At 37.3% G+C, this 26,080-nt stretch overlaps 1 protein-coding gene across 1 annotated transcript in view; it reads right to left on the reverse strand.

Moving 5' to 3' along the window:
• The window catches only part of LOC129241282 (fringe glycosyltransferase), a 218,339-nt gene extending 192,469 nt beyond the window's left edge, over nt 1-25,870 (reverse strand). Inside the window, exon 1 of the mRNA XM_054877532.1 lies at nt 25,132-25,870. Coding sequence (XP_054733507.1) covers nt 25,132-25,260 — 129 coding nt within the window. The 5' untranslated portion in view covers nt 25,261-25,870. The remainder of the gene's footprint in view (nt 1-25,131) is intronic.
• Between the last annotated feature and the right edge of the window lie 210 nt (nt 25,871-26,080).

Consider the following 26,080-nt stretch of genomic DNA (forward strand, 5'->3'; position numbering starts at 1 on the left):
GCTGTTGATGTAGTGGAGGAGCGAAAAGAGATCTAGGCTGGAGAATTTCTTCAAGTCATCTCCAAAGGGCACGCTAAGGAATCTCAAGCGCCTAGCCGCCAGAGCCGGACATATGCAGAGAAAGTGTTCAACAGTCTCTTTCTCTGCAGGATCCCCACAGCTTCTGCAATAGTTGTTGTACGGAATTCCAAGCTTCTCCGCATGAGTACCGATCACCCAGTGACCAGTGAACACCGCAATGAGTGTGGAAATGGAATGGCGGGGGATTCCCATCACCTTAAGCGTTCTGTTTCTGTCGTATTGAAGCCATAATGTTTTCGAAATAGCACACGATGAGACATACCTCCATCTGTCTTGCGCTTTTTTGAGAAAGAAATTGTGTAGTTCACCTTTAACGACGGTCAAGGGGACACCGAAGTCTGAGAAGGGGACAGCTGAAACCGGTTCTGTCGAGCCCTTTCTGGCAAGCTCATCGGGAATTGCATTTCGCTCTATATCCCTGTGCCCAAGAGCCCAGATAACGGAAATGTTTCCTGCACGTTCGAGACGTTTGAGTTCCGCCTTGCAGGAGTTTACCAGAAGAGAGCTGCAATACGGCGACGACAAGGCCTTGATCGCAGCTTGACTATTGGAAAAAATATTAATGTCTCCCTCCCAACAGCGATCCTGAAGCATTTTGCATGCTTGCAGGATCGCGAAGACCTCTGCTTGAAAAACGCTGCTCGTTTCCGGCAGTTTAAAGGAGACCGAAATGCTGGCTGATTTAGAGAAAACCCCCACTCCCACTCTAGATTCCATCTTGGATTTATCAGTGAAAACAGAGGTACCTAAATCCGTGCCGACTCTCCCTTCTTTCCAATCTTGCCTGCTCGGAAAGATAGCCCTAGCATACTCCATTCCATTTGACACTTTTCATGAAAACGGGCGTTCAAATCAAAATGCATATCGCGCACTTCGTGAAAAAAATCATCTTCAGTGATGAGGCACATTTTCACCTCAGTGGATTCGTCAATGAGCAGAATTGCCGCATTTGGGCAAATGATAATCCAAGAGTGATTGCCGAAAAACCAATGCACCCACAAAGGGTGACTGTTTGGTGCGGTTTATGGGCCGGCGGCACCATTGGGCCGTATTTTTTCCAAAATGAGGCCGGTCAGGCAGTTACTGTGAATAGTGTTCGCTATCGTGAGATGATAACGAACTTTTTATGGCCCGAATTGGAAGTTATGGATGTGAACGATATGTGGTTTCAACAGGACGGTGCCACTTGTCACACAGCTAACGAAACAATGGCTCTTTTGCGCGAAAAATTTGATGACCGAATAATCTCACGTCGGGGCGATGTCAATTGGCCGCCACGATCATATGATTTGACACCGTTGGACTTCTTTCTTTGGGGTTATTTGAAAAAAAAAAGGTGGACGTCGATAAGCCAGCAACAAGTCAAGAGCTAAAGGATGACATAATTCGGCACAGTAATGGCATAGACCTCAATTATGCCTCAGCGTCATCGAAAATTTGAACCATCGGATGGAGGTGTGCCGCCGAGACCTTGGCCGCCATTTGGCCAATATTTTGTTCCATACGTAATTGAGCCATACCATAAAAAATTGTATTTTATTCAAAATCAACACCGCTCCTTGAAACTTAACCACCCTTTATTTCACTTGAGTAGAAAAACATTCCAGAACAAAAACTATAAAACCATAATTTTCATAAAGTGCCTAAGGTCGCGTACTCATCAGCCGCCAGTCACATGTAATATTTTACTATATTTTCCAATGGGGTCTATTACAAATGTTTTATGACATTTTCGTTTTAATTCTATACTCATACATACATTCAGACACCAATCAACTGTAATTTAATCCACATATAAATGCAATAAAAAGCTTTGCTTCCAATTTCTGTTTCCTACGGACATTTTCGACCATTGGTCAGATTAAATGTAATGCTCGGAGACTGCACATACACATACACATGCATACGTTCGTTATTGGAATTTGCATGACTTACACATATCACTTTGCCACATGTCATTGATATACGATTGTGTTTTTATTTGCATATTTTTGCATATTTTACAGGAACTATGATAAAAAATGCCTTAATCCCAAAACCGTAAGCAAATGCATGTATAGGAGAAGTTATATATGTATGTGTGAGTATTTCAGAACGTCAGGTAAATTTACGAAAGATTGATTGATTGCAAATACAGCTTTGTCGTGCAGCCAGTCAGTCCGTCAACCCACAATCCGTGACAACTGTATACAGGGGGAGGCAAAAAATTGCATCGATTAAGAGTGAAAGGTGCTGCAAAAACAAAGCAAATCCATTTTTAACAAAAACCAGATATGACGAGCAATTGGTTTCATACGGCATTGGAAGAGGTGTACGTAAGATATGTCAGGGTATATTTTATGTAATAGTCACTAAGTAATAATTCGACTTAAAAAGCAGAGTATTCAGCGCGGGTGGCTTTATTCAGAGAGAATGCGAGATTTTGTTTATTGTATATTGTTTTTCGATAATGCATGGAATTTAGTTCCAAGTTCTTAGATTTTTACATTATTAAATATGGTCGTTTTCTGCATGATAACTGCCATTTCAATCGAACCCAAGACCATCAACTTTTAGCTGGTTGCCATGACTGTGTATGAACTTCTTCTATTTGGCGCGTTAACGATTTTTCCCGAGTTTAACAAAGCGCGCCAGTCGTTTCTTTTTCGTGCTAAGCAGCGCCATTTAGACACATCAAGTGAAGCCAAGTCCTTCTCCACCTGATATATCCAACGTAGAGAAGGTCTTCCTCGAATACTTCTTCTTCCTCTGTTACCACCAGCTGATACCGCATCGAATACTTTCAGAGCCGGAGCGCGTGTATCCATTCAGGCGACATGACCCAGCCAACGTAGCCGCTGGATTTTTATTCGTTGCGCTATGTCTATGTCGTCGTAAAGATCATACAGCTCATTGATCCATCGCCTACGATACTCACCGTCACCAACGTACAGAGATCCACAAATCTTCCGCAGAATCTTTCTCTCAAATACTCCAAGGGACGCCTCATCGGATGTTGTCACCGTCCAAGCTTCTGTGCCATATGATAGGACGGGCATGATTAGAGCCTTATAAAGAGGACTTTACTACCCAATTGCTTATTTAATCGAAAGTAGCATTTGTTGGCAAGTGAGATTCTCTGCTGGATGTCAAGACTGGCATTGTTATCGATGTTATTGCTGATTCCTCGATTAACCAAGTCTCTGACAACCTCAACATCATAACTGTCAACAGTGAAGCGTGTGCGTCGATACGCGAGTGCGCCGACTATTTGCTTGATGACAGGAGGTACTTCGTTTTGTCCTCGTTCAGCAACAGACCCATTCGTGATGTGTATGAATTAACAAAGCGAATTCGCACAGAGAATCAAAAGCTTTGATTTTAACGTCAACCATTCACTAGGCAGGGCGCCACTTCCGTATGGGACTTAGTGCACATATTTGTGTGTGTATATTTTTTAAGCATAGGTACCTTAATGCATATGCAAATACGGCACTGCTTGAATTGATTAAAAGTAAAATAGAGAATAAAGAAGATACAATGGAGACGTAATCGTAATCAGTGAATCGCAGTGGCCTAACCAACATAACAACAAGTGCAGCACACAGAGTTGACGTGCAAACGGAGAGACGAGCAAACAAACAAACGAAACACCCCCCGACGGACATGCAGACGATGGACAGACAAAACAGAAACAATACGACATCCTGTTGACAACGCATAATTGAGCGCGAGCAGTCGGGAGCCCAGTCAATGAGGTAACCAGACAGTCAGCTAGTCAGCGAGTTGGTGGAGAGTTCGCGCGGCTGTTAGGCAGCCAGTCATGTGCATATTATAATGTGTTCTGCGCTCTACGACAACGTAAATCTCAACGAAATTGTCGACGTCGACGACGGCAAACGTCAAGTACTCGTAGAGTGACCCATCGCGTATTTGGCAGCGTTCAACTGGCTGGTGAAGCAATCAGTAGAGTTGGACGGAGTTCAAGGGTGCAAGCGGCGGTAAAATGTGGACCACCAGCTACGCTGCGGTAGCCCAGTTTACCAACTTAATTGAGCATACTCGAAATACAAATAAAGAGCTGATATGAAGAAAATGAAATAAGCAGAAAAATCAACAACAGTCAGAGAAGAAAAAGGAGACAATAATAAAATAAAAAAATAAATCTATGTAAGTAGGTAATCCTGCATACGAATAACACAAAAATGAAATTGTTTAAGCAGGCGAAGAATGAACAACTTAAGTCACTGCCTAAGAACTTATCAGCGATGCTAATCGTTGATAAAATGAGCCAGAATATGGAACGACAGGCAATCGCATTGCGCGCAGATGGACAACAAGCAGCGCATATGTAAAACATACATACATACATACATGAATTGCGGTGCATGTGATTGTTGAATGAAGTTGTGAAGTAGCACAACGCTTCGAGAATTTCGAAAAAGTAGTTGAAATAAGGGTAAGACTCCGTCAGAAAATATGAGATTTGCAAGTGGTCTTTCGATTTCTTTGAAACTTTGGGAAATATTAGTTCTAGGTAAGATACATTCGAGCCTAAAAGGATTTTGAAAAATTTTCAAAATTGAGTCATCTACGCCATGTTGAAAATCGGGACCATGTTTTTTTCAAAAATCAATATTTCTTGAACCGTTGGATGGATTTCAATGCAATTTACAGACAATATAGAAACAAATAAGTAGTTTAAATTAGTATTATGTTAAAAAAAAAATTTCGAAATTTTGACCAAAAAAAGTCAAAAAAACTTTTTTAATCAATTTTTAGTTGATTTGGCCAGTTTTTTAGATTTTCTGTTATACACGTGACGATTCCTTATGATTTAACCTTTATTTTGAAAAAAAAAATTTTATGGTGTCTATAATAGTTCTCGAGATATTGCGATTTTAGTGGAAGCGCGCACGCACGGTTCGCGTACGCACGCACGGTTCGCGCTGCGTTATGTGTTCCTGTATGAAGTGACTGGAGCAGACTGCTGCAGGTCTGTGCGCGTTTTTCTACTCCCGCGCTGCGTAACCGCGAACTTCACGGTGCGCGCTTCCACTAAAATCGCAATATCTCGAGAACTATTATAGACACCATAAAAATTTTTTTTTTCAAAATAAAGGTTAAATCATAAGGAATCGTCACGTGTATAACAGAAAATCTAAAAAACTGGCCAAATCAACTAAAAATTGATTCAAAAAATTTTTTTGACTTTTTTTTGGTCAAAATTTCGAATTTTTTTTTTTAACATAATACTAATTTAAACTACTTATTTGTTTCTATATTGTCTGTAAATTGCATTGAAATCCATCCAACGGTTCAAGAAATATTGATTTTTGAAAAAAACATGGTCCCGATTTTCAACATGGCGTAGATGACTCAATTTTGAAAATTTTTCAAAATCCTTTTAGGCTCGAATGTATCTTACCTAGAACTAATATTTCCCAAAGTTTCAAAGAAATCGAAAGACCACTTGCAAATCTCATATTTTCTGACGGAGTCTTACCCATAAACGAGAGGCGAAAAGGCAATGATTTTGTAGTTAGTGCAGCGATTGATTATTAAATAAAATAAAAAAATAATGCACTTAATTGGCCGTTTGATTAGCGCGTCGAAATTTAAACAGCAGCCGCTGGGCCAGCAAACGCCTAGCGGTTGAACAAACGACAATCGTGGCGCGCTAAGAAGGTGAAGTAAACGCTTAACTATGGAGGCAAGTGAGGCGAAACAACTTAGGTAATTACTTTCGACCATTGGTTGCTTTGATTTATTACATTTTTCGCTTTTTGTTATGAGTTTGTTTGGTAAGAATTTTTTGATTTGTTAAATTCTAATTTATTATTGACCATTTCACGCATTTCAAGTACACAGAAAAACATTCACTCGCGAAGGCAGGGGGTTGTGGAAACAAATTTATTGCCTGTATTTAAAAAGTAATTAATCAGACCAATTTAAGGCTATAGCGAAACCAATCAAGTACAAGAATCTGGCAACTCAGTTGGAACAGCATAAATCGCTCAATGTCCGCGCAAGCATGTCCAATCGATTTTGTAAACACAAACATAAATAGGTACGAGTATGTATGTACATGTGCGCGTGCAGAGTGATGAATTTACCACAAAAATCAATTCAATTGCCAGCCGAAAACAAATCCGTTCTCTTCTAATCGGTAGCGAACGCATTAAGTCACATGCATCGAAATGTATGTATGTGTTGATATATACATAGGTATGCATGGTAGACACAAGGTGGCGCAAAATTAATCACCCTTTCGGAAGATTTATAATTTTTGTAAATGGCGTCGTATTATTTGACACTTGTGAACCAGACAGCTGGAGTATACAAACCCAAGGCAGAGCGAATTCAATACTAAAGGTGGCGTCTTCCCAAAGCAGTTACTTTATTTTTCGCCGTTTGGACAAGTCTGACGTCAGGCTACTTTCCAATGGAGGTGACAATGGAGTTATGTAAAAATATAATAAATATATGTTGTGAAAATTCATTGAATGGCTCGTCAATATTGTGATTTATAAGATTTAAACTAAACAAACTAACGAAAACGAAGTACCGCATGTTAAATTGAGAAAGCACAAATTTGCAGTGCTCCAAATGTGCGTTTGCGTTTTTATGCGGATTATGCAGTGGCGGCCGCCGTAGCCGAATGGGTTGGTGCGTGACTACCATTCGGAATTCACAGAGCGAACGTGGGTTCGAACCTCGGTGAAGCACCAAAATTAAGAAAAACATTTTTCTAATAGCGGTCACCCCTCAGCAGGCAATGGCAAACCTCCGAGTGTATTTCTGCCATGAAAAAGCTCCTCATAGAAATATCTACCGTTCGGAGTCGGCTTGAAACTGTAGGTCCCTCCATTTGTGGAACAACATCAAGATGCACGCCCCAAATAGGACGAGGAGCTCGGCCAAACACCCAAAAAGGGTGTACGCGCCAATTATATACACATATATGCCAGGACAAGAAAGTGTATATGTGTGTGTGTGTGTATAATTTCTTGTGTTTGGTAGTTTCTATTGCTTTCGCCTCGTCTTTCTCTTCTCATACAACTAATTCCCTTTGTTTTGCTTGCTTATTCATGGAGGGTGACGACGCAGCGAATTCGGAAGGCGCACCCTTGTATGCTATCATCCTGGTTACCAACAGACAAGCAATGGACCGCGTAAAGATCAAACAAAAGCTTTCATCACTCAAAATAATTTTTTTTATATAGCAAAAAAGTTATTCAAAAACAATAATTGATGATTAATTTTGCTCCATCTATACAAACCTTTAATATATGCACAAACTTTCAAGTTATAATAACAGTAAGCTAATATAGTTACAATATGTTTCTCGGCTGCAATTCGCCAACTTTTGCTTTCACAAAAATAAAAATAAAATAATAAATAGCAGTAAAAATGTAACGAAAATCAGCTAATTACTTGCAGTTTCCGCCTAATTCAAATTAAAAACGAACTGAAAGCTACCCTTCACCAGCATTTACTGGCCGTTCCGCTTACTTTTTCAATGCTCGGAATAGTAAAATAAAGAAAGGTTAGCTAACTTCACTCAACGCCTTCCATGTACTACTTTTTTATTTATTAGCAATTCTCTAAATAGTGGCAAGGCAGTGAAATACGCGCAGAAAACATGTAAAGCCTGCAGCTAAAATTGCAATTGCAACTAAAAAAGACCTTAGACATTTTTTCTCTTACAAATATTTTTCCTTTGAAATGCTTCTTAATGCATGTTTTGGAAACTGAAGTATTTCACTAATTTGCAAAATTTTTATTTAAATGCCTTTTCTCTTTTTCCGATTTTATTTGAAAAAAACTTAAACGACAAAATAACTGCCATTTTATTTGGTTGACTTTATCGTCGCAAAAATATTCATGCTTTACTCCGTACTCTAACGGGATTTTGGTAGGCAGCCGCTGAATTTACGTAGTTTTCGAACAAAGAGAGACCGCTTATAAGTAAATGTAACCAGCAAAAATAGTTGCAGTTTGTTAAAGATCATAAAGGGTGATCAGATTGGAGGTACTTTTACGAATAGAGTTTTTTTGACAGATTACGCGTGACCGCTGTCAGGCTAAATACATCATTTTTTCAATATTCAATGACATTTCATCATGGAAAGACTTACGCCTGAACAACGTTACAAATCGAACAGTTAAATGTATTACGGAAATCGACGCTCCGCGAAAAGTGTGCATTGCGCGTTCAGGCCAACTTATGATGCTCAGCGATGAGACCCATTGTTGGTTTAAGGGGTAACACCACTCTACACGCGTAAAATAAACACGATTTTTAAAGAATTTTTTTGTATAGAAGGAAAGAGGAAACAATTACTCTGATTTGGGAAGTTATTACATATATAGGTACTAAAATACAAAACTACAAAGTTTGATCGAAAAATTTTACAAAATGGCGGTATTGGAGACATTTTTGTAATGTGGTTTCTCTTGAAGGAGCTCCGCGGCACGCAGCACAGAGGGTGCAAATTTTAAACTGGAACAAGGAAATTGGTTTTTTCTTAATCTAGATAAGAATAGCTAGAGAAACACGTAGGGATTTAAAAAATATTTATTTTTGTGGAATTAGCAAGCATTTGAAGAAAAAAACTCTATTTTGGACTAAAAAAACGACACTTAAATAATTATAACAATCGTTTAAATTAATCTATCGAAAATCCCCTACGCTCTTCTCTTAAGAAGGTTATTATACAGACGTAGTGAAAAACCTGATTAAAAATATTTAAAATTGTTTGAGTTATGCTGCGTGCCAATTTCAGAAAACATGCTTTGAGAAAAACGCGTTTAAAGTTTGGAAATTTGGAGAAATCGTTAGGTAGCAGTCACTAACGCTTGGTTAAAAGCTTAAAATATTTATGAAATAAACTTCGGTAACGTATAAAACTTTTTGTTCTGTATTTTAAAAGGTTCAAAGAATTTTTTAAGCTTATAAAAAAAAATCAATTTTTTGAAATTTCTACAGTGGGTTTACCCCTTAATGACTACGTCAATAAGCAAAATTGCCATATTTTGGGCCGAAGCCATTCATGAAAAGTCATCAGATCGAACGAAAACAACCGTTTGGTGCAGCCTATGGGCTGAAGGAATCATCCAAGGCGAATTTATTACAGTTGACAGCAAACACATATAAGTAAAACCCTACATGTATTTGTTGTTGCGTTTGGTCCAAGCATCACGTCAAAATCAGGAGCAAATGTAAACATACGAATGTAAACATACAAATACATACAAACAAAGCATATCATTTTGACGTAAGCCATATCTATGGCGAAAAATTCAGCTGGGTCAATGCTGTCACCTTAATAAATCCACCTTGGAATCATCGGTCCATATTTCTTCAAAAACGCGGCTGGCACCAATGTAACAGTGAATGGCGAACGGTATCGCGCCATGATAAACGAATTTAGATGCTGGAAACTGAAGCCCGTAATTTCTACAACATGACGGCAGACGGCACTACTTATCATACATCCCGTGAAACAATGGATTTACTGCGTCTTCGTTTCGGTGAGCAGTGTGTTGCATCAGTGGATTATCCTTAACCAGCGCATATGGCAAAAGTCGTAGAATCGCGATCCCAGGGGAATAAAGTGGGCGTAAGGGATAGAATTTTCAGACTTCAACTCCACAGAAAAGTTATGGGAAATTTCAAAAGAGGATTGGTCGCAATAACGTAGCAAATGTTTAAAAAAAAAAACAAAAATTAAAAAAAAAATGGCGGACGTTCAAAGACGAAACCTCGTTTTTTGAGCCCTTTTTTGATTTTTAAAGGTCCGAAAAAAATTCTAAACAATTTTTTGTCGGAATGATCGTAGTTCACTTGATAACGAATTTCATACAGAACAATAACCTTTTTGTCTTTTTGATTTCAGACACCTGTGAGTCCCGGAATCCGGGTCGCCAACGACATATCTTTTTTTGGAAGGCAATTTTTTGAAAACTCTCAACTTTTTGAACGAACCACATAAAAACTAAAAAAAATTTTTGTTTTTTAACAATAGATCAAAAAATAAAATACTCGAAAAAAAAGTAAAAAATTGTTTTTCGTTTCTGTTTTACACGCTTTTAAAGAAACACCCAAAAACACCATGTCAAATGAGGCGAGGGCCTTAAGGTATGAATTGTGAAACTAAACTTTAGAAAAGAGAAATAACCTCATAGGAAACTTACGAGATTTTTAAAATGAGGATTGATCGCAATAACTTAGCAAATGTTTTTTTCTTAAAATAAATAAAATTTGAAAAAAAAAATGGCGGGCGTTCAAAGACGTTCATCAGAGACAGCTAAATTTTGTGCAATTACCAGTATTCGCAGTAACTTATTTCGGTTGCAAAACGTGACTGGCATTTCTATAGAAGAAGTAGGCACGCAACAATAAACAGCAACCTCCAGTTTTAGGTGGGAAACCTTCTCTTTCAAACACTTTTCTTTTTTCAAATTCATGGACTTATCCCCTTTTAATAGGATTTTAAAAGCAAATTTTAGTAGACAAAATTACTACCTTCAAGTGCTTGCTGTGTGAGAGATAAAGAAAGAAATACCTGATTTGTGGAACGATAATTCTTCAGCTAACTACCAAGAAAATGTGCTGGCTCAATCAACAAGTTTGTCAAGAGATTTCCAGCAAAGTACGCTGGAAAACCTACAGGAGGTTCCCATTTCGCGCTACGGCTCTCATTGAAATTTGTATTCTCTTTTCTTTTATTTGACTTGTTTACGTTAACCTAACCAACTTTTCCTACTTGTTTACTATAGTTGGTAATTTCGGCACGCTTCTCTTAGTTCTCTCACTAATCTCATTATTATACGAGTATATGAGTCTATTTGCGTCATGACAGTGTGACGCAAATTTTTTTACGAAATCATTCCTGGCCAAATAGAGCCACCCAATATTAGACCAACCGTCTCATTCACCGGATCTTGCCATGTGACTTCTAAATTCCGCAATATTTGCCTTGCTTGAATTGGTCAAAGAGAAAGTGGCACACATTCTGAAGGTGTTCACAAAAGAAAGAGCTACTGCTAATGCCCAGCTCACTGGCTCACTCATTCGCGCTTACTTTTTTGTGTACCAGCACCTAACAAATTAAACAGATTGAAAATGCATAACATCGTTTACAAAACAAATTATCAAAAATCAACGCTTTCAGCCATTTTAAACTGGCACATTATTATACCAAAATTCACCTGTAATACCTTTTGTTGAAAAAATAAAGGTATTACAGGTGAATGGATTGCGCTATCGACAGATGATTAACGATTTTTTTATAGCTGGAATTGGATGGTATTGATCTGGACAACGCTTATTTTCAACAAGACGGTGCTACGTGCCACGCAAACAACGAAACCATTGACCTTTTACGGAAAATTTTTGGGCCGTGTTATCTCTCGAAGAAGTGATCACAATTGTGATTTAACACCTTGTGACTTTTTTCTTTGGGGCCACGTGAAAGAGAAGGTCTACGCCAACAGCTTCAAGACCTCAAAGATGGAATTCGTGAGGCCATCGAGGATATAGGGCAGCCACTTTGCAATTCGGTTATGGAAAATTTCATGAAAAGGAAAGGAATGAAATAAAAAAATATTAAAAAATAGTATTTTTCTTTGAAAATCAAAATAACACCTCTTATTGGAAAACCCTTTACTTAGAACATTTCTAAAAGTTCTGACAAAAAAGTTTGAACTTTTGGTAAAATTTGTTGAATGTTTTTAAAATTTTTACGAACTACCTACATTTTTATAAAAATATAAAAAAATAGTAAAATGTTAATAAATAAATAATCACACCTTTCCAAAACCTATGACACGTAGCTATTACAGTAAGCACATGTTTATGTGTACCATTTCGTCATCACACAATATTTTACACATACAAACACAAACACTATGTCGCACTTACATATCTAGTTCGCTCTATCGCACACATCTATCTTCAGCAGCATTTGAATACAAAATTGATTCACTTCAAGCTTTAATTGTACCAAGAAATGGAATCAGCCCATCTTTGCTGAAGTCAATAAAAAATTCCCATATTCCTTTGTAGTACAACACATTTTCGGCAAAAGAATCCACATATGTATGTGTGTATACATATGTATGAATGTACAAGGTGTGAGGGCGTCAATTGCAGTCACGAACATGCACGCTAAGCACCTCATAGTCGAGTCCACACGCTTGGACACCAGTCGACAACCTGCAGCCGCGAAATGGCAAGCGACAATGAGGCTGCTGCAATGCGACAGAACCGTTGATAAAACAAAACCAAAAAATCGCACAAATTTAAATGATCAACTCGTCCACGGAGTAGGTGAACGACACAAGATGATGGTGGCTCAGCTAACTGACGACCAGCCAGCCACTGGCTGTGCTATTGTTTATGGCCAAGTGGCATGTAATGCGTGCTCAAATAGCGCTCAAAATCACCCGGTATTGCGATGACGACATTGCCGCCGCCACGGAAACACTTGTTTCTCGACGGCCCAGTCACATTCGAAAGAAATTTGCAATTTTAATTCTTAATCGCAGCCGGTGACCAGACCAGCAACGCTAACTGGCGAATGCACCGTCGACTAGCCAAGAATGTAGCCACCCTTCATGAGCTGGTGAGGTAGTGCACGCTGGCGCATTCAGCCATATTCCTGTTCAATTTATGCAAATTTATGCGACAAGGAGCGAACTTTTCTGGCAATTTGTTGCATATGGCAGCGAATGTGAATGTGGCGCAGTGGCAATGGCGGAGTCGGTGGCAATGTTGCCAACACATTTGCCGCCATCGTTTGTTCGCTATTTTGAAAGTCCAAAAAAAAAAACACAATTGTTGCTGATACATAGTTGGGGATAGCGCTGCGTACGATAGCAATTAATTGGACGAACTGCTGGTCCGCTGCCGAAGCAAGCTTGCCGGCTGCATGGCTGCTCGGTCTGTGCGCCAGTCGTGACAATCAACAGATATATGTGTGGATGTGTGTGTGTGTATGTACTTATGTATGCATGATCAAGGATTAAAAGTACGCCCACACAATTTAGCATAGAAATGTAGGAATAGTTTTGAGACTTTCAAGCACCTTCTATACCTGCATACACCTGAGAGCACAATAATAGCAGTGCGACCAATTGCAAAGTTTTGACTATTTATTTATTTTTTAATTTGCACTTTTTTTATAAAAATATAATTCCCACTAAAACAAACATCGTAAGTTCGAATCTCCATGAAACACCAAAATGATAGAAACAGTTTTTTTCTAATAGCGGTCGCCGCTCGGCAGGCAATGGCAAACCTCCGAGTGCAATTTTGTTATGAAAAAGCTCCTCATAAAAAACTATTTGCCGTGCGGAGTCGGCTTAAAACTACAGGTCCTTCCATTTGTGGAACAAATTTAGGACAAATATGAGGAGGAGCTCGGCCAAACACCCAAAAAGGGTGGACGCACCAATAATATATTTTTATAAAAGAAAAATTAGATCACTCAAAGTTTCAAATTGTATACAAAGTTTTAAATATTCAACAAATTCTCATTAAATTTCAGACTTTTTACTCGTAGTTAGAATTTTTACAAAAATTCTGGGTATGCCCATTCAATTTTCAAAAAATAAAGTACCAACTTGAAGTGGCTGAAAATTGGCTTTAATTTTTAACAACTTTTTTTTTGGTTAACGGTGTTTGTTTCTTCCATATAACGAATGACCGAAATTTTTTTATAAGGCTTGGAAGGCGCATTCATTAAAGGTGGTGGCACTAGAAGTAAAACACTGTTCTGTACGTTTGACTGCCAAAACAAAGTATTGAGAAACTAGAAATCAAATAATGAATTCGCCTTGTTTCATTCTGAACTGACAGCCACATAGACACCGCGAAAGAAAAAAACACCTCAGCTGATTTACCAATATCACCTTTAATAGATTTACCCTGGTAACTAAAAAGCAGACGTCAGGATAGGCAAAAAATGTTCAAGTATTAGCGCAATTCTTGCTTCTCTTCAAACTTAGGCTTTACTATACCAAATGGACTATAAAAATGTATACTTGAAATTTTTCTTAAAATTCTGATTAAGAAGTTTAAAATTTTTATGAATATTTTTTATTTTTTTTTTTTAATTTTGTACAAAGTTTGAAATTTGTGGTAAAGTATACGGACACCACAAATAGGAGGAGGAGCTCGGCCAAACACCCAAAAGGGTGTACGCGCCAGTTATATATATATATATATATATATACGGTTTTTGTTGTAGTATGAACACAATTTTTATAAAAATAAAACTAAAAAAAAATTATAAAAAAGAAAATAATTTCTAAAACCTTGCAATATGTCGCACTGCTATTATTGTGCACACAGCTGTGCATACGAGTACACATGCACCTATTTTAGACTACCAATTCTCTGCCTCTGCTTATTGTTAGGCTGTATGGGTGTGTGTCGCTGCTTGCATAAATACGCATAAAATTAAGTGTTACTGCAACACCCGAGCAGTTCAGGAGGCCAAGTCGTTAAAGCGCAAACAGAATGCGATTTAATATTTACGGGATTACCAATGCAAAGGGCCATTCGCCTACACAAATACATACATACACACGTGTGGAATAAACTTTTACACAACCGATATTAGTAATGCCAATGCAATAACTTTGTGCAAGAATCGATATTTGCCTTTGCAAAATGTGGGTTCGCAGGCGATCGCACTCGAAATTACGCTCATAAAGTCAAATGACAAAATATTTACTGCAATATGAGTAGCTGGTATTTGTCCTCTGTGTTCTTGTATTACAATGTTTGTTTGAATTTATTGCACTTTTTTCATTCCCCAATTCAAATCTGTTCGTTTGCTTGGCCTGAGCATTGCGCAGCTGCGCTACCAAATGACCACCAAGCGCGGCGAATCGATTTACTTTGTTCATAAGCAATTTCATTATTCTTTATTAATGTAAATAAATAAATGAATTGCTTGTGTTTTCTTTGGAATTGTTGTTGCTTGCTAAATTGCAAAGTGGACATATTTGATATTTATTTTATCCGACCACCGAGAAATATGGAAAATTAAAACTGCGAAGTGAAGTCGACACTTTTTGATTAAAATGGTTAATTCCATCAGCAGTCATATTCGCCTAATCCTCAATTCGTGCATCCTTAACTACTGTAGCGTAGTTATTTATAGCAATAGAAGTGCATTTTCGCAAAGTTTTTGCAAATTTCGCAAGCATCTCTAGTTGGTGCATTTGCAATTGATACAATTCTAGTTATACTCAAATTAATGGGATTTTTTTCGTCAAATACTTTCATGTAATAATAATATAAATATATATATAATAATTTGACAAGTTCAGTAGACCCTTTTTGAAAGATGCACCCTTGAGCAAAGGTTAGTTGAGGCCGTAGCGGTTGTCCACTATGGGACACACTCAGGCTTACATCCCAAATGTGATGACGCATGGAGAACTAATTTGATTTATCTAAAAGCGAAGTGTACTTTTTAAATTGTCTCTTTCTATTTTTCAACTAGACATCTTCCTCTGGGCTTGTCTGCCTATAAGGCAGTGCCCCGTTCTAACAATCGTAGAAATCTGTGTAGCACACACGGCTATGCCTCTTTTGGTTCAGCAGGAATTCTCTGCGTTTAGCATTGACTCTACAGGTGGGTTCCTCACGCTATCTTTCGTTCGTTATTCTTACAAATTTCTCAAAATTTGTAGAGGTATGCCACTTTATGTGCCATTTTCTATTTTCTCGCTGAGAGGCTTAGTAGCGAGTCTCGCTAGTTTATTAGCTCTACAATTCCTCTGGATTACGCAATGATCGGGCGAAATAACCCTTTGATCTTGTTAAGAGATGTGCCGCATTTCATGGCTACCTTAGAGGTTATCGACTGTTTTGTCAGACATTTTATCACCATCAGGCTGTCCGGCATATCATTTCTGGATATCATATCACACAGCACCAGTGCCGCAGTCGTAATTATTTCCAAAGACTTCAGCCTAAAAATTATTGCAAAAGCCACGAATGTTGCCGAAAACAATTTGCCCGTGTGACTACTAATGAAACATCAAAATACTACTTCCAATGTCTCCCTTTCAGATGTCTCTGTGTGTAAATCGGGACTAAGTAGCAAATAAAGATTAATACAGTTTTGTTAATTCTGCGTCTCTCACCATTGCAGTACAAATAAGATGTTTGGCAGCAAGTTCGAGATGTGTTTGTCCAATTGGTCAAGTGAAGATTGACAATAAATGTGTCTTTTTTACTCCGACAATAGGTCTTGTAAGTTGCGCCTATTGACTACAGCGTGAGGATACGATAAAAATGAAATTATTGAAAATTTGTGACAATTGTATTGAAATTCATTGAAAATCCTGCTTTCATTGAAGTTATTTGCTTGGTAAAATTTTTAGCTGTTTTTACAAACAAAGTTATGCAAATTATGTTATAAATACTTAATATCAAAAATAGTATCCAAAAAGGAGTAAAAATGAGACGAAAACTTTTCCATTTTCAATACATTTATATACAATACCAAAATGGGGCTATCAAAAAAGTGAGGTTAAGTAAGTGGCATCGCCTTTTTTATTGCATGATGCTCAAATACTAGTTTGATGCTGCGAGGTCGCTTACTGTGAGCTAAACCACATAAAAACTGAGACGACCCCACCTATTGGAACAAAGTAAATCATTCATTGTACAAATTAAATATTTTTTTGGACTTTGTATAAAAAAAATTAAGTAATTTGACATTGTTTTTGTTACTGTTATCTTTAACGACGATCGACACCTTGAATCGATTGGCTTAACTTGTGGTAACAATAGAGGTTCATACCACATAGATATAAGGTCCAACTCTTATTTAAGCCAATTCATACGATCGGGAAATCTGAGGAGCACCGAGACTCCTCAGACGATTAATAGCAAAGTATGTCTGATTATGGCGACCGACGTAGCCGAATTGGTTTGTGCGTGACTACCAGAGAGAACGTAGGTTCGAGTCTCGGTGAAAGACCAAAATAAAGAAAAACTTTTTTCTAATAGCGGTCGCCCCTCGGCAGGCAATGGCAAACCTCCGGGTGTATTTCTGCCATGAAAAAGCACCTCATAAAAAAAAACATATTTGCCGTTCGGAGTCGGCTTGAAACTGTAGGTCCCTCCATTTATGGAACAACATCAAAACACCAGAAATAGGAGGAGGAGTTCGGCGAAACACCCAAAAAGGGTGCACTTATACAAAAGTCTACGTAATCCTTGTTTAAAATGCAATCTGCTTCATAATTATAGTAACTGTTCCCTTCCGCCTAGCATGAGGAGCTTCTGCACTCCTTCCACTTCCTATTGCAAATAGAAGCTTGACTGAAGTACAGATGATAACATTTGGCTCCTTCCGTAGCAAAGTGGATTATCTGTGAGGACACGAACGTGCTTCAGAAACAGCCTTATTTCTGGCAGTCAAAGTCTCTAAAGTGCGCACTTTTAACCCTTTTGCACCTTCTTCTGCTAAATTGGTGTAAGAAACTGTGTGATCCTTACATTTTAAAATATACGAAGAGTTCAGAAGTCCTATGAAAAAAATAACGGAGAACATTTTGGTGCAACATTTTATTCTTCTCACTCCGCAATCGATGAGTATTTTGTGTCTTTTTTGCGAGAAAAAGTTAAAATAATCTAAACAGACCACAAAAATATTTGTCATAAGATTCTACTATAAGTCCGTTAATATACCAAAGTTCAATTTTTAGTTTAAATGCCAGAAGTAAGTGAAACCGGAAAGTGTGTACTGTAATTTAAATTTATTGAAAATAATTTTTGCAAACCATACCAACGAAATTAACAGTCGTATATTATTTACCTTTTTGGACTCATAGAATGACTGCTCATGTCAATACTTTTTAAAATTCCAAGACTTTCCATGCAACGTTTGATGGTGACGTGTCAGTTGCTCAACTTCCCAATAAACCTTTCTATGTAACGGCTAAAAATATTCTTTCTGCAAAATATTCTTCTACGCTACTATTTCAGAGTTATTTCCAAATTTCAATAATCGTCAGCTGCTTTGTTGCCGCAATGCATTGCCAACAACCTTTTGTTTCTTTTTAGTATGTCGCGATTAGAGTTGGGTTTCGGGAATTTCCCGACGGGAATTCTCGAGAAATTCTCGATATTTTTCCATCCCGAATCTCGAGAATTGAAATTTTTAGCATTTCGGGAAATCCCGAATCTCGAGAATGTTTCAAAATTTCTCGAGAAATCCATTTTTTTTTTTAATTTTTGTTGTCAAATATTAAGAGAAAAAACAATTCTTTCAAAAGTAAAAGAATACACATAAATAAAAAAAAATAAATAAATAATTGGCGCGTACACTTCTGTTAAATGTTTGGCTGAGCTCCTCCTCCTATTTGTGGTGTGCGTCTTGATGTCATTCCACAAATGGAGGGACCTACAGTTTCAAGCCGACTCCGAATGGCAGATATTTTTATGAGGAGCTTTTTCATGGCAGAAATACACTCGGAGGTTTGCCATTGCCTGCCGAAGGGCGACCGCTATTAGAAAAATGTTTTTATTAATTTTGCTTTCACCGAGATTCGAACCAACGACCTCTCTGTGAATTCCGAATGGTAATCACGCACCAACCCATTCGGCTACGGCGGCCGCCTAAAGAATACACATACATATGATTAATACCTGGAAACACCAAACTGTAACGGCCATTATGTTACAAAGAATCGCACACTACATACTGTTTCGCAATTAGAAATGCTTTGAAAATAGTCAAGCAATTTCAATTTGTTCGCAGACTGCACAGACGACGTTTGTAAATTTATTTTTTGTAGTGAGCGGGTGCATTTCATTTTGTGGTACCTGATTAAGTATAAATTATACACCGTATAATAAAATATTTTGTGGTCCAAATATTACTTATTTTTAAGTTTTGAATCGACGTATCGTTGACTGTGAGTACCGGTTAGTTACTTCCGTTAAAAAACAAAATTTAAAACAAATTTTGAATTTTTAGCATTAAAAATCATGAGTTCAGAATACGAATACGACCAAGTGTGGCAGCTTTTCAAGCGATTTGACGACGAAGCAGCATGTTTGAAATGCAATAAAATCATTAAATGCAAGTCATCGTCACATGGAGAGGATACACAACATGAAGCGAAGGGAATATGAGGCTCCAAGAAAACAGCCACCAGCCAAGAAGACCCGAACTCTTCACAACTTTTTCAATACTTCTTCCTCGCCTGAATCGCTTGAACAAATTGTTGCAAAATTGGCTGCAAAAGATGGAATTCCAATAAACGCGATAACAAAAAGTGAGTTCATTCGTAATAGTATCAGCCGCTTAGGATTTCATCTTCCAAAGTGTCACAAAGTTGTTCTGGGTTTGGTTATGAAGTACTGCACGAAAATAAAAAGCGATTTGAAGATCAAAATTGAAAATTTTATATCTGCACAGCGTAAGTTCAGCTTGAGCATCGACGAGTGGACAAGCGTGCGAAACCGACGTTACATGAACATCCATATATATTATGACGATGGACAATCTGACAACCTTGGCCTGGTTCGCATTCAGGAATCATGTCCCGCTGAAAAAGTATATGAGCTCGTAAATGCAAAGCTTTCAGACTTCAATATAAAACTACAGTCCGACATCGTGGCTATTGCAAGTGATGGTGCCAGTGTCATGATCAAATTTGGGAGACTATCACCAGCACATCAACAGATTTGCTACAATCACGGCATACATTTGGCGGTCATAGAGGTAATGTACCAGAAACGAAAAGTCGCAAACAGGATATACGATAGTGACGTAAGCGATGGAGACGATTCGGATGATAGAGGCTCCGATGAAAATGAAAACAATGCAGCCTGTACTTCATTTTCCGACATTAATGCGGAAAACGCTTCCGATGACGAGGACGACAATATCGTATTTGTTGCTGACAAGACGGTCACTATAAAGTCTGCATTTGAAATCGTAAAAAAGGTTCGCAAGATAGTTTTGAAATTCAAGAACTCGCCTGTACGGAATGCCATCTTGCAGGATTATGTTAAAGAGGTCGAGAAGAAAGAGCTTTTCTTGCTGTTGGATTGCAAAACACGTTGGAATAGCCTGGAAACTGTGCTGGCCAGATACATTTGCATCAGCAAGCATGTTCGTAAGGCGCTCGACACTCTTAATTTAAATTTTATGGCCACTACTGACGCAGAAGAAAAGTATTGCGAGGATATCATAAATGCTCTTAAACCTATACGTATTGCTGTAGAAGCACTTAGTCGCCAAAATGTGAACTTACTTGCTGCCGATTCTATTCTCAAATTTTTGTTCACAAAATTGGAGAATCAGCACACCGAATTGGGCAATCAATTCTTATCCAGCCTAAAAAAAAAACTTAACAGCTCGTAGATCTAGCCCTTTGTTATCGGCCTTTAAATATTTACACGATCCAGTTAACAGCTCTAGTGACAAATCTGAATTTTTCCACACCTGTTCTAAAACAGAATTGATAAAAGAAGCCGAAAACTACTTGGTTCGTCTATTTTCTACGAGCATTCAAGAAGACCAAGCATTGTCTAGTTCTGACGATGATGACGTATTTGCAACCAACAACGTCGATGAAGAAGATATGGCGAAACAGCTTGAAAAATACGTTCAGCAATGCTCAAAACCGAAAGCAGACATTGCGCGACATGCGGCGAACCAGATGTTTTCGTCGCTTAGAAACGAGCTAAAACTATATGAAAAAACTGGAGAGAAAATACAAAATGTTGAAAGACTGATCGGGGCTTTTAACACTGTTAAGCCAACATCGACTCAAAATGAGAGGAATTTTTCTACAGCGGGTAATTTTGTGTCCAAAAAGCGTACGCGATTGTCAGACGAAGCCATTGACAGTCTGTGTTTTTTAAAACACCATTTTGGGAAATAATGTTTACAATCACTTTTTTCCCCTATTTTAATAAGTATAATCTTGAATTATTTTTGTTTCACTTTTTTGTTTGCAATAATTGAAATAGTAATATTTTCAAATATTTTTTTATGTAATTTATACTTTAATAAAAATAAATAATAATATTTTATGAAATTCATTGCTCTTACACTGGTTTTAGATTTTTTTTTTTAATTTTTTGGAATTTTTCCCGAATTTTCGAGAATTCTCGAGAAATCTCAAAAATTATTTTCGGGAAATCCCGCATCTCGAGAATTGAAATTTTCGTTATTTCGGGAAATCCCGATTCTCGAGATTGGGATTTTCTCGGGAAATACCCAACTCTAGTCGCGATAAATCACCGACGGCAAAACAAGCTGGCTTACTAGCAAAAGTTACGCACCATGCAAAAGCGTAGGGTCACATTGATTTGCACTGCAGAAAGATTGTGGCACGTAAGTGAGGTGAAACTTGAAAAAAATTGGTTTGTTGTAAGGGTTTTCAAGCGACGCACCTAAATATTGCTTTAAAGTAAAAAATTTTAAAATTTTGATTCTCTCACGTTTCACTATTTTTATTCAAAATACGACTCTTAACAAATATGTGTGACAAATGGAAAATGAAAAAGGACATCATTTAAATGTCTATAGACTATGAATAATCTGCAGGTAAAATCTGCCAAACATCGATTCATGAATGCCTAATTGTTGAGAACGTCGAGATATCGATATTTAAGTTTGTTCACCAACACTTTGCGCTACACCAACAATATTCTCAATAGAACGTCAAGTTTTTGGTCTGCCAGTCCTTTTTCGATACTCAACAGAACCAGTTTCTTGAAATTTTTTCACCAACCTTTGAATGGTGGACTCATTCGGATGATTATTTCGACCAAAAAATACGAATTTCGCGCTATTTCGTTCTTAAGCATCGAAAATGTTCGTAAGAAATTTAAATAATTTTAACGCGTTGTTCCATCGGTCTCGTATAAAAATGTGCATTTGTCTACTTAATAAAAATCAGAGATGACTTAGAAAAATAGCGCCTATTAATTATTTATATTACTACTTACATTTACGAGCTTGAGATATGGTAAGAATTTGTGCTTTATTTTTAACATTTAACTTACGACGCGGCAGTAAATTTTACACTCTTTTCCTTTTCTACATCTCTGCAGCATAAAAAAGCTGTTGAAATATAGGATTAAACTTCCCATTACTGCAACAATGTATTTGTATGGTGGGTAAAGGGGCGTGGCACCAACCATTATCTGCATTAGAAAGAGAAAGAGCCACCATTTAACTGTGGAGGTTCCAACCTCTTAGGATCCCTATTGAGTCTACAAAGGAAGCGTAAAAACTATGTTTTTTACGACCGTATTTGCTTATTTTTAACCGAGCAAGCATTTAACTAAAGCTTTATAGTTCATAATATTTATGAAAATGTGTTATGTAAAATGTGTAAGCGCCACAACCGAAAACTTGAACTAGAAAATCGCGCGATTTCTTAGTCCGAATTTTCAATAAAATATTTATAAAATATTGTTTTACGCGATGTTTTATTCCCAATTTTTACTACTTATGTATACAAATTTTTTTTTATCCCAACAGCGCCGCAGGACTTAAAAATTTTGGATTATTTATAAAAATATTGTTTTATCGTAGGCCAAAGGTTAATTTCACTCATTTCAAAAACAACAAAAGTTCTATCAAACTTAACTGTTTGGGGTTTTCCAGCGAAACGGATACTAAACTAAATAAAAAACTTTTAAAAAAATATTTAAAAATAATAATAATAAATAAATTTTATTTAAAAAAATATTTATAAAAAAAATATATCTCAAAAAACGTCCGACGTCCGGCGGCCTTCGGACCACGAACACGCTCAGCATCATATTCCTCAATCAATATGCAAAGGATTTTCCAATAACAGGTGTTATTCCCGTAAAAGATTAATGGTTTCGTTGCTTATGTGACACGTAGCGCCGTCTTGTTGAAAATAAACGTTGTCCTGGTCAATACCATCCAATTTCGGTCATAAAAAATAGTTAATCATCTCTCGATAGCGCAATCCATTCACCGTAACTGTTGCTCCGGCTTCATTTTCGAAAAAGTAACGTCCAATGACTCCGTCTGACCATAAACCGCACCAAACAGTCACACGTTGAGGATTGAGAGGCTTTTCAACAATAACTCTTGGATTTTCTAAGCCCCAGATCCGACAATTTTGCTTGTTGACGAAGCCACCGAAGTGGAAATGGGTCTTATCACTCAAGATGATTTTTCGATGGAATTCCGGATCATTTTCATGCATTTCAACGACCCAATCAACAAAGGCACGGCGTTGTTGATGATCGGCCTTCTTGAGTTCTTGTGTTAGCGGGACTTTATAAGCCTTAAGACCCAAAGTGCTATGCAAAATACGTTGTAATGTCATTTGTGGAATACTTAATTCCAAAGAACGACGAGGAATGGGCAAACCTATTTTTTCTTCAACACTTTCGGCTACAACAGCAATATTATCGGCTGAACGACGTGTACGGGTTTTATTCGTCACATCACTAACTTTTCCCAACAGCTCGAATTTTTCACCAATTTCTGTATTGCGGTCCGACATGGTGCTTCACGAAGACCCAAAAACGTTCGAGTTTTACGAACCGTCTCTGCCAAATTTTCTCCATTTTTATAGCGAATTTTTATAATTTCAATGCGTTTTTTAAGCGTGTATCGTTCCATTTTTATTAATGGCGTAGTTTCTACTTGTCAAATATCAAAAATGACAGCTTCAAAAGTGACATCTACTCAAATAGCGGGCAAAATAACACCGCTTATTGGAAAACCCTTTATATGAAATTGGTACCTTTGTCTGGCTGGGTTTCTTCTTATTTCGTATTATTATTTTCTCATTACCGTTGATTTGACAGTTCATTTTGCACTGTACGAGTGTTACCAATAACTTATTTCAAATAGGAGGAGCAGCTCGGCCAAACACCTAACAGAAGTGCACGCGGCAATTATTTACTTTTTATTTACTTTTTATTTACTTTTTTTAATTTTTGGTAAAATAATACCAGCATTTCGAAGAGCATTTGTAGTCATATAAGTTTAATAAAATACGTATTATTTAGTAAACAAAAGCTTTAAACCAAATGTTCAATAAATAGAGGGTGTTTATAGGTGAATATTGTTGTTTTTCGGTGTTTATATTTAAGAAAAATAAGGGCATTTTTTGAAACTTATGCAACTTCCGCATTTTTAACGTTGAATGTTTCTATTAATTCTTAATGGTAATTTAAAAAAAGGTCTATAAATCAAAAGCCTGATATATTGACTACATTTGTGCGTAATAATTTTTAAACTCGCTCCACGCACTTCGAAATTACAAGCAAACCTTTCGTGGTAGCAATGAAAAGCCATTTGTGTTGTGAAAAGACACCTATTTTTCAAAGAAAACCAAAAAATTTTATAGTTTCATTTCCGCTTACTGTAACTGGCATTAATTTAGTTTCATTTATTCAAATAGCTAACCACTACACACAAAAATGTCTATTTCATTAAAGGAAAACGAAAATGTTGTAAAATTTACTATCACCTCTACATATTCATACATTCGAAATTTTTCCACATAAGTGAAAGGATAACATGATAAAGGATAAAATAATTGTAATCTATCTCCTTCACTCTTAAGACAGTTGGTTAAATTTTTCTTTTTGCCATATCGAATTTTCGAATTTTTCTTTCGAATACACTCACATTTATGCGCGTGTGCGCCGAACAGCTGATTTTAACTACTCCTGCATTTTCTTTCGACCGAATGCTAAAAACACTTTTTTCCACTAGTACATGCACAACACATAGGTACACACACATACACATGCATTCACCATATTTTTGTAATGCATCTGCCTTTAAGAATCTGTGCATCTGTGCATCTGTGGATCTGTTGAGAATGCCCACGCATTAAGGCAACTAAGGTTTGCACGTGCATTTGAATTTTTTGTATGTGTGAATGTATTGAGTGGATTGTATGTGAGTATGTAGATATGTTTTTGTGTATATATATGTGATTTTATATATGCATTTATGTATACTTCTGTGTACTATGTATATCTGCTAGTTGCAGTCTTGCACTACCCACCTGTAAATCAGGATATCCGTAGGCGCTCTGATAAAGCACCAGTGTGGTGTAAATTATTGCCACGGCGAGTGTCATTGCTTGCAGGAGACGCTTGTAACGGTGCGGCATTGACGGCAGGATTACACTCATTATTTTAGCCCAAAACGTTAGTAGGTAGCAATATTGCTGATTTTTGTTGTTGCGGCCAAGCCGATACACTTCTAAATGCAATGAAGCGTTGCGCTAGCTTCATGAGTGAGTTGGTTTTTGTGTTTGTATACTTTTGTTGGTTTGTTATTATTAATCAATTCAAATTGCACAGTATGTATTTTTTTTTTAATGTACGTTTGTATATTTAGTATCACTTTGTTGTTGTTTTTTTTTTGTTTTTTGTTGATTACTACAAATTCTTAAGCGAGTTAATTGAGTGGAAAAAATCCACAAATTAGCTTATAATTAGCTCGTTGGCTGTGCGCTTCGAATTGTTTGCTTTCAATTCGCCCATTTTCCGTTAAACATAAATGATTTTTTTAAATGCATATACTATGTACATACATATGTACGTATGTGTGTATGTATGCGACACAGCTGCACAAGCAAGTAGACACAATTTCCTCATAAGTTAGTTTTCCATTTCTGTTAGCACTTCACCAAATTCAATTAGCAAGCAATTCTTTTCAACTTCGAATAACGAAAAATCCCTAAAAACGTAATGTAAAATGCGCGCGCATGCGTACACTCTATACCGTGGTGTAGCAAGGTCTGATCGCGACTGATTGTTACCGCCTGGGTATCCAACAGATATCCCCTATATTTGTTGCATACCATACAACAACAAATGTGCATGCAACAATCCCACACACACACGCGCGCCTACATAAAAGTATCTAAGGCCGTTCGCTGTCCATTACTACATAAAAGCAAAAAATGTACGAATGAGGAAAACAAAACAGAAATCTACAAATAAAAC

The sequence above is a fragment of the Anastrepha obliqua genome, chromosome 3 (assembly GCF_027943255.1).
Source record: "Anastrepha obliqua isolate idAnaObli1 chromosome 3, idAnaObli1_1.0, whole genome shotgun sequence".
NCBI lineage: Eukaryota > Metazoa > Arthropoda > Insecta > Diptera > Tephritidae > Anastrepha > Anastrepha obliqua.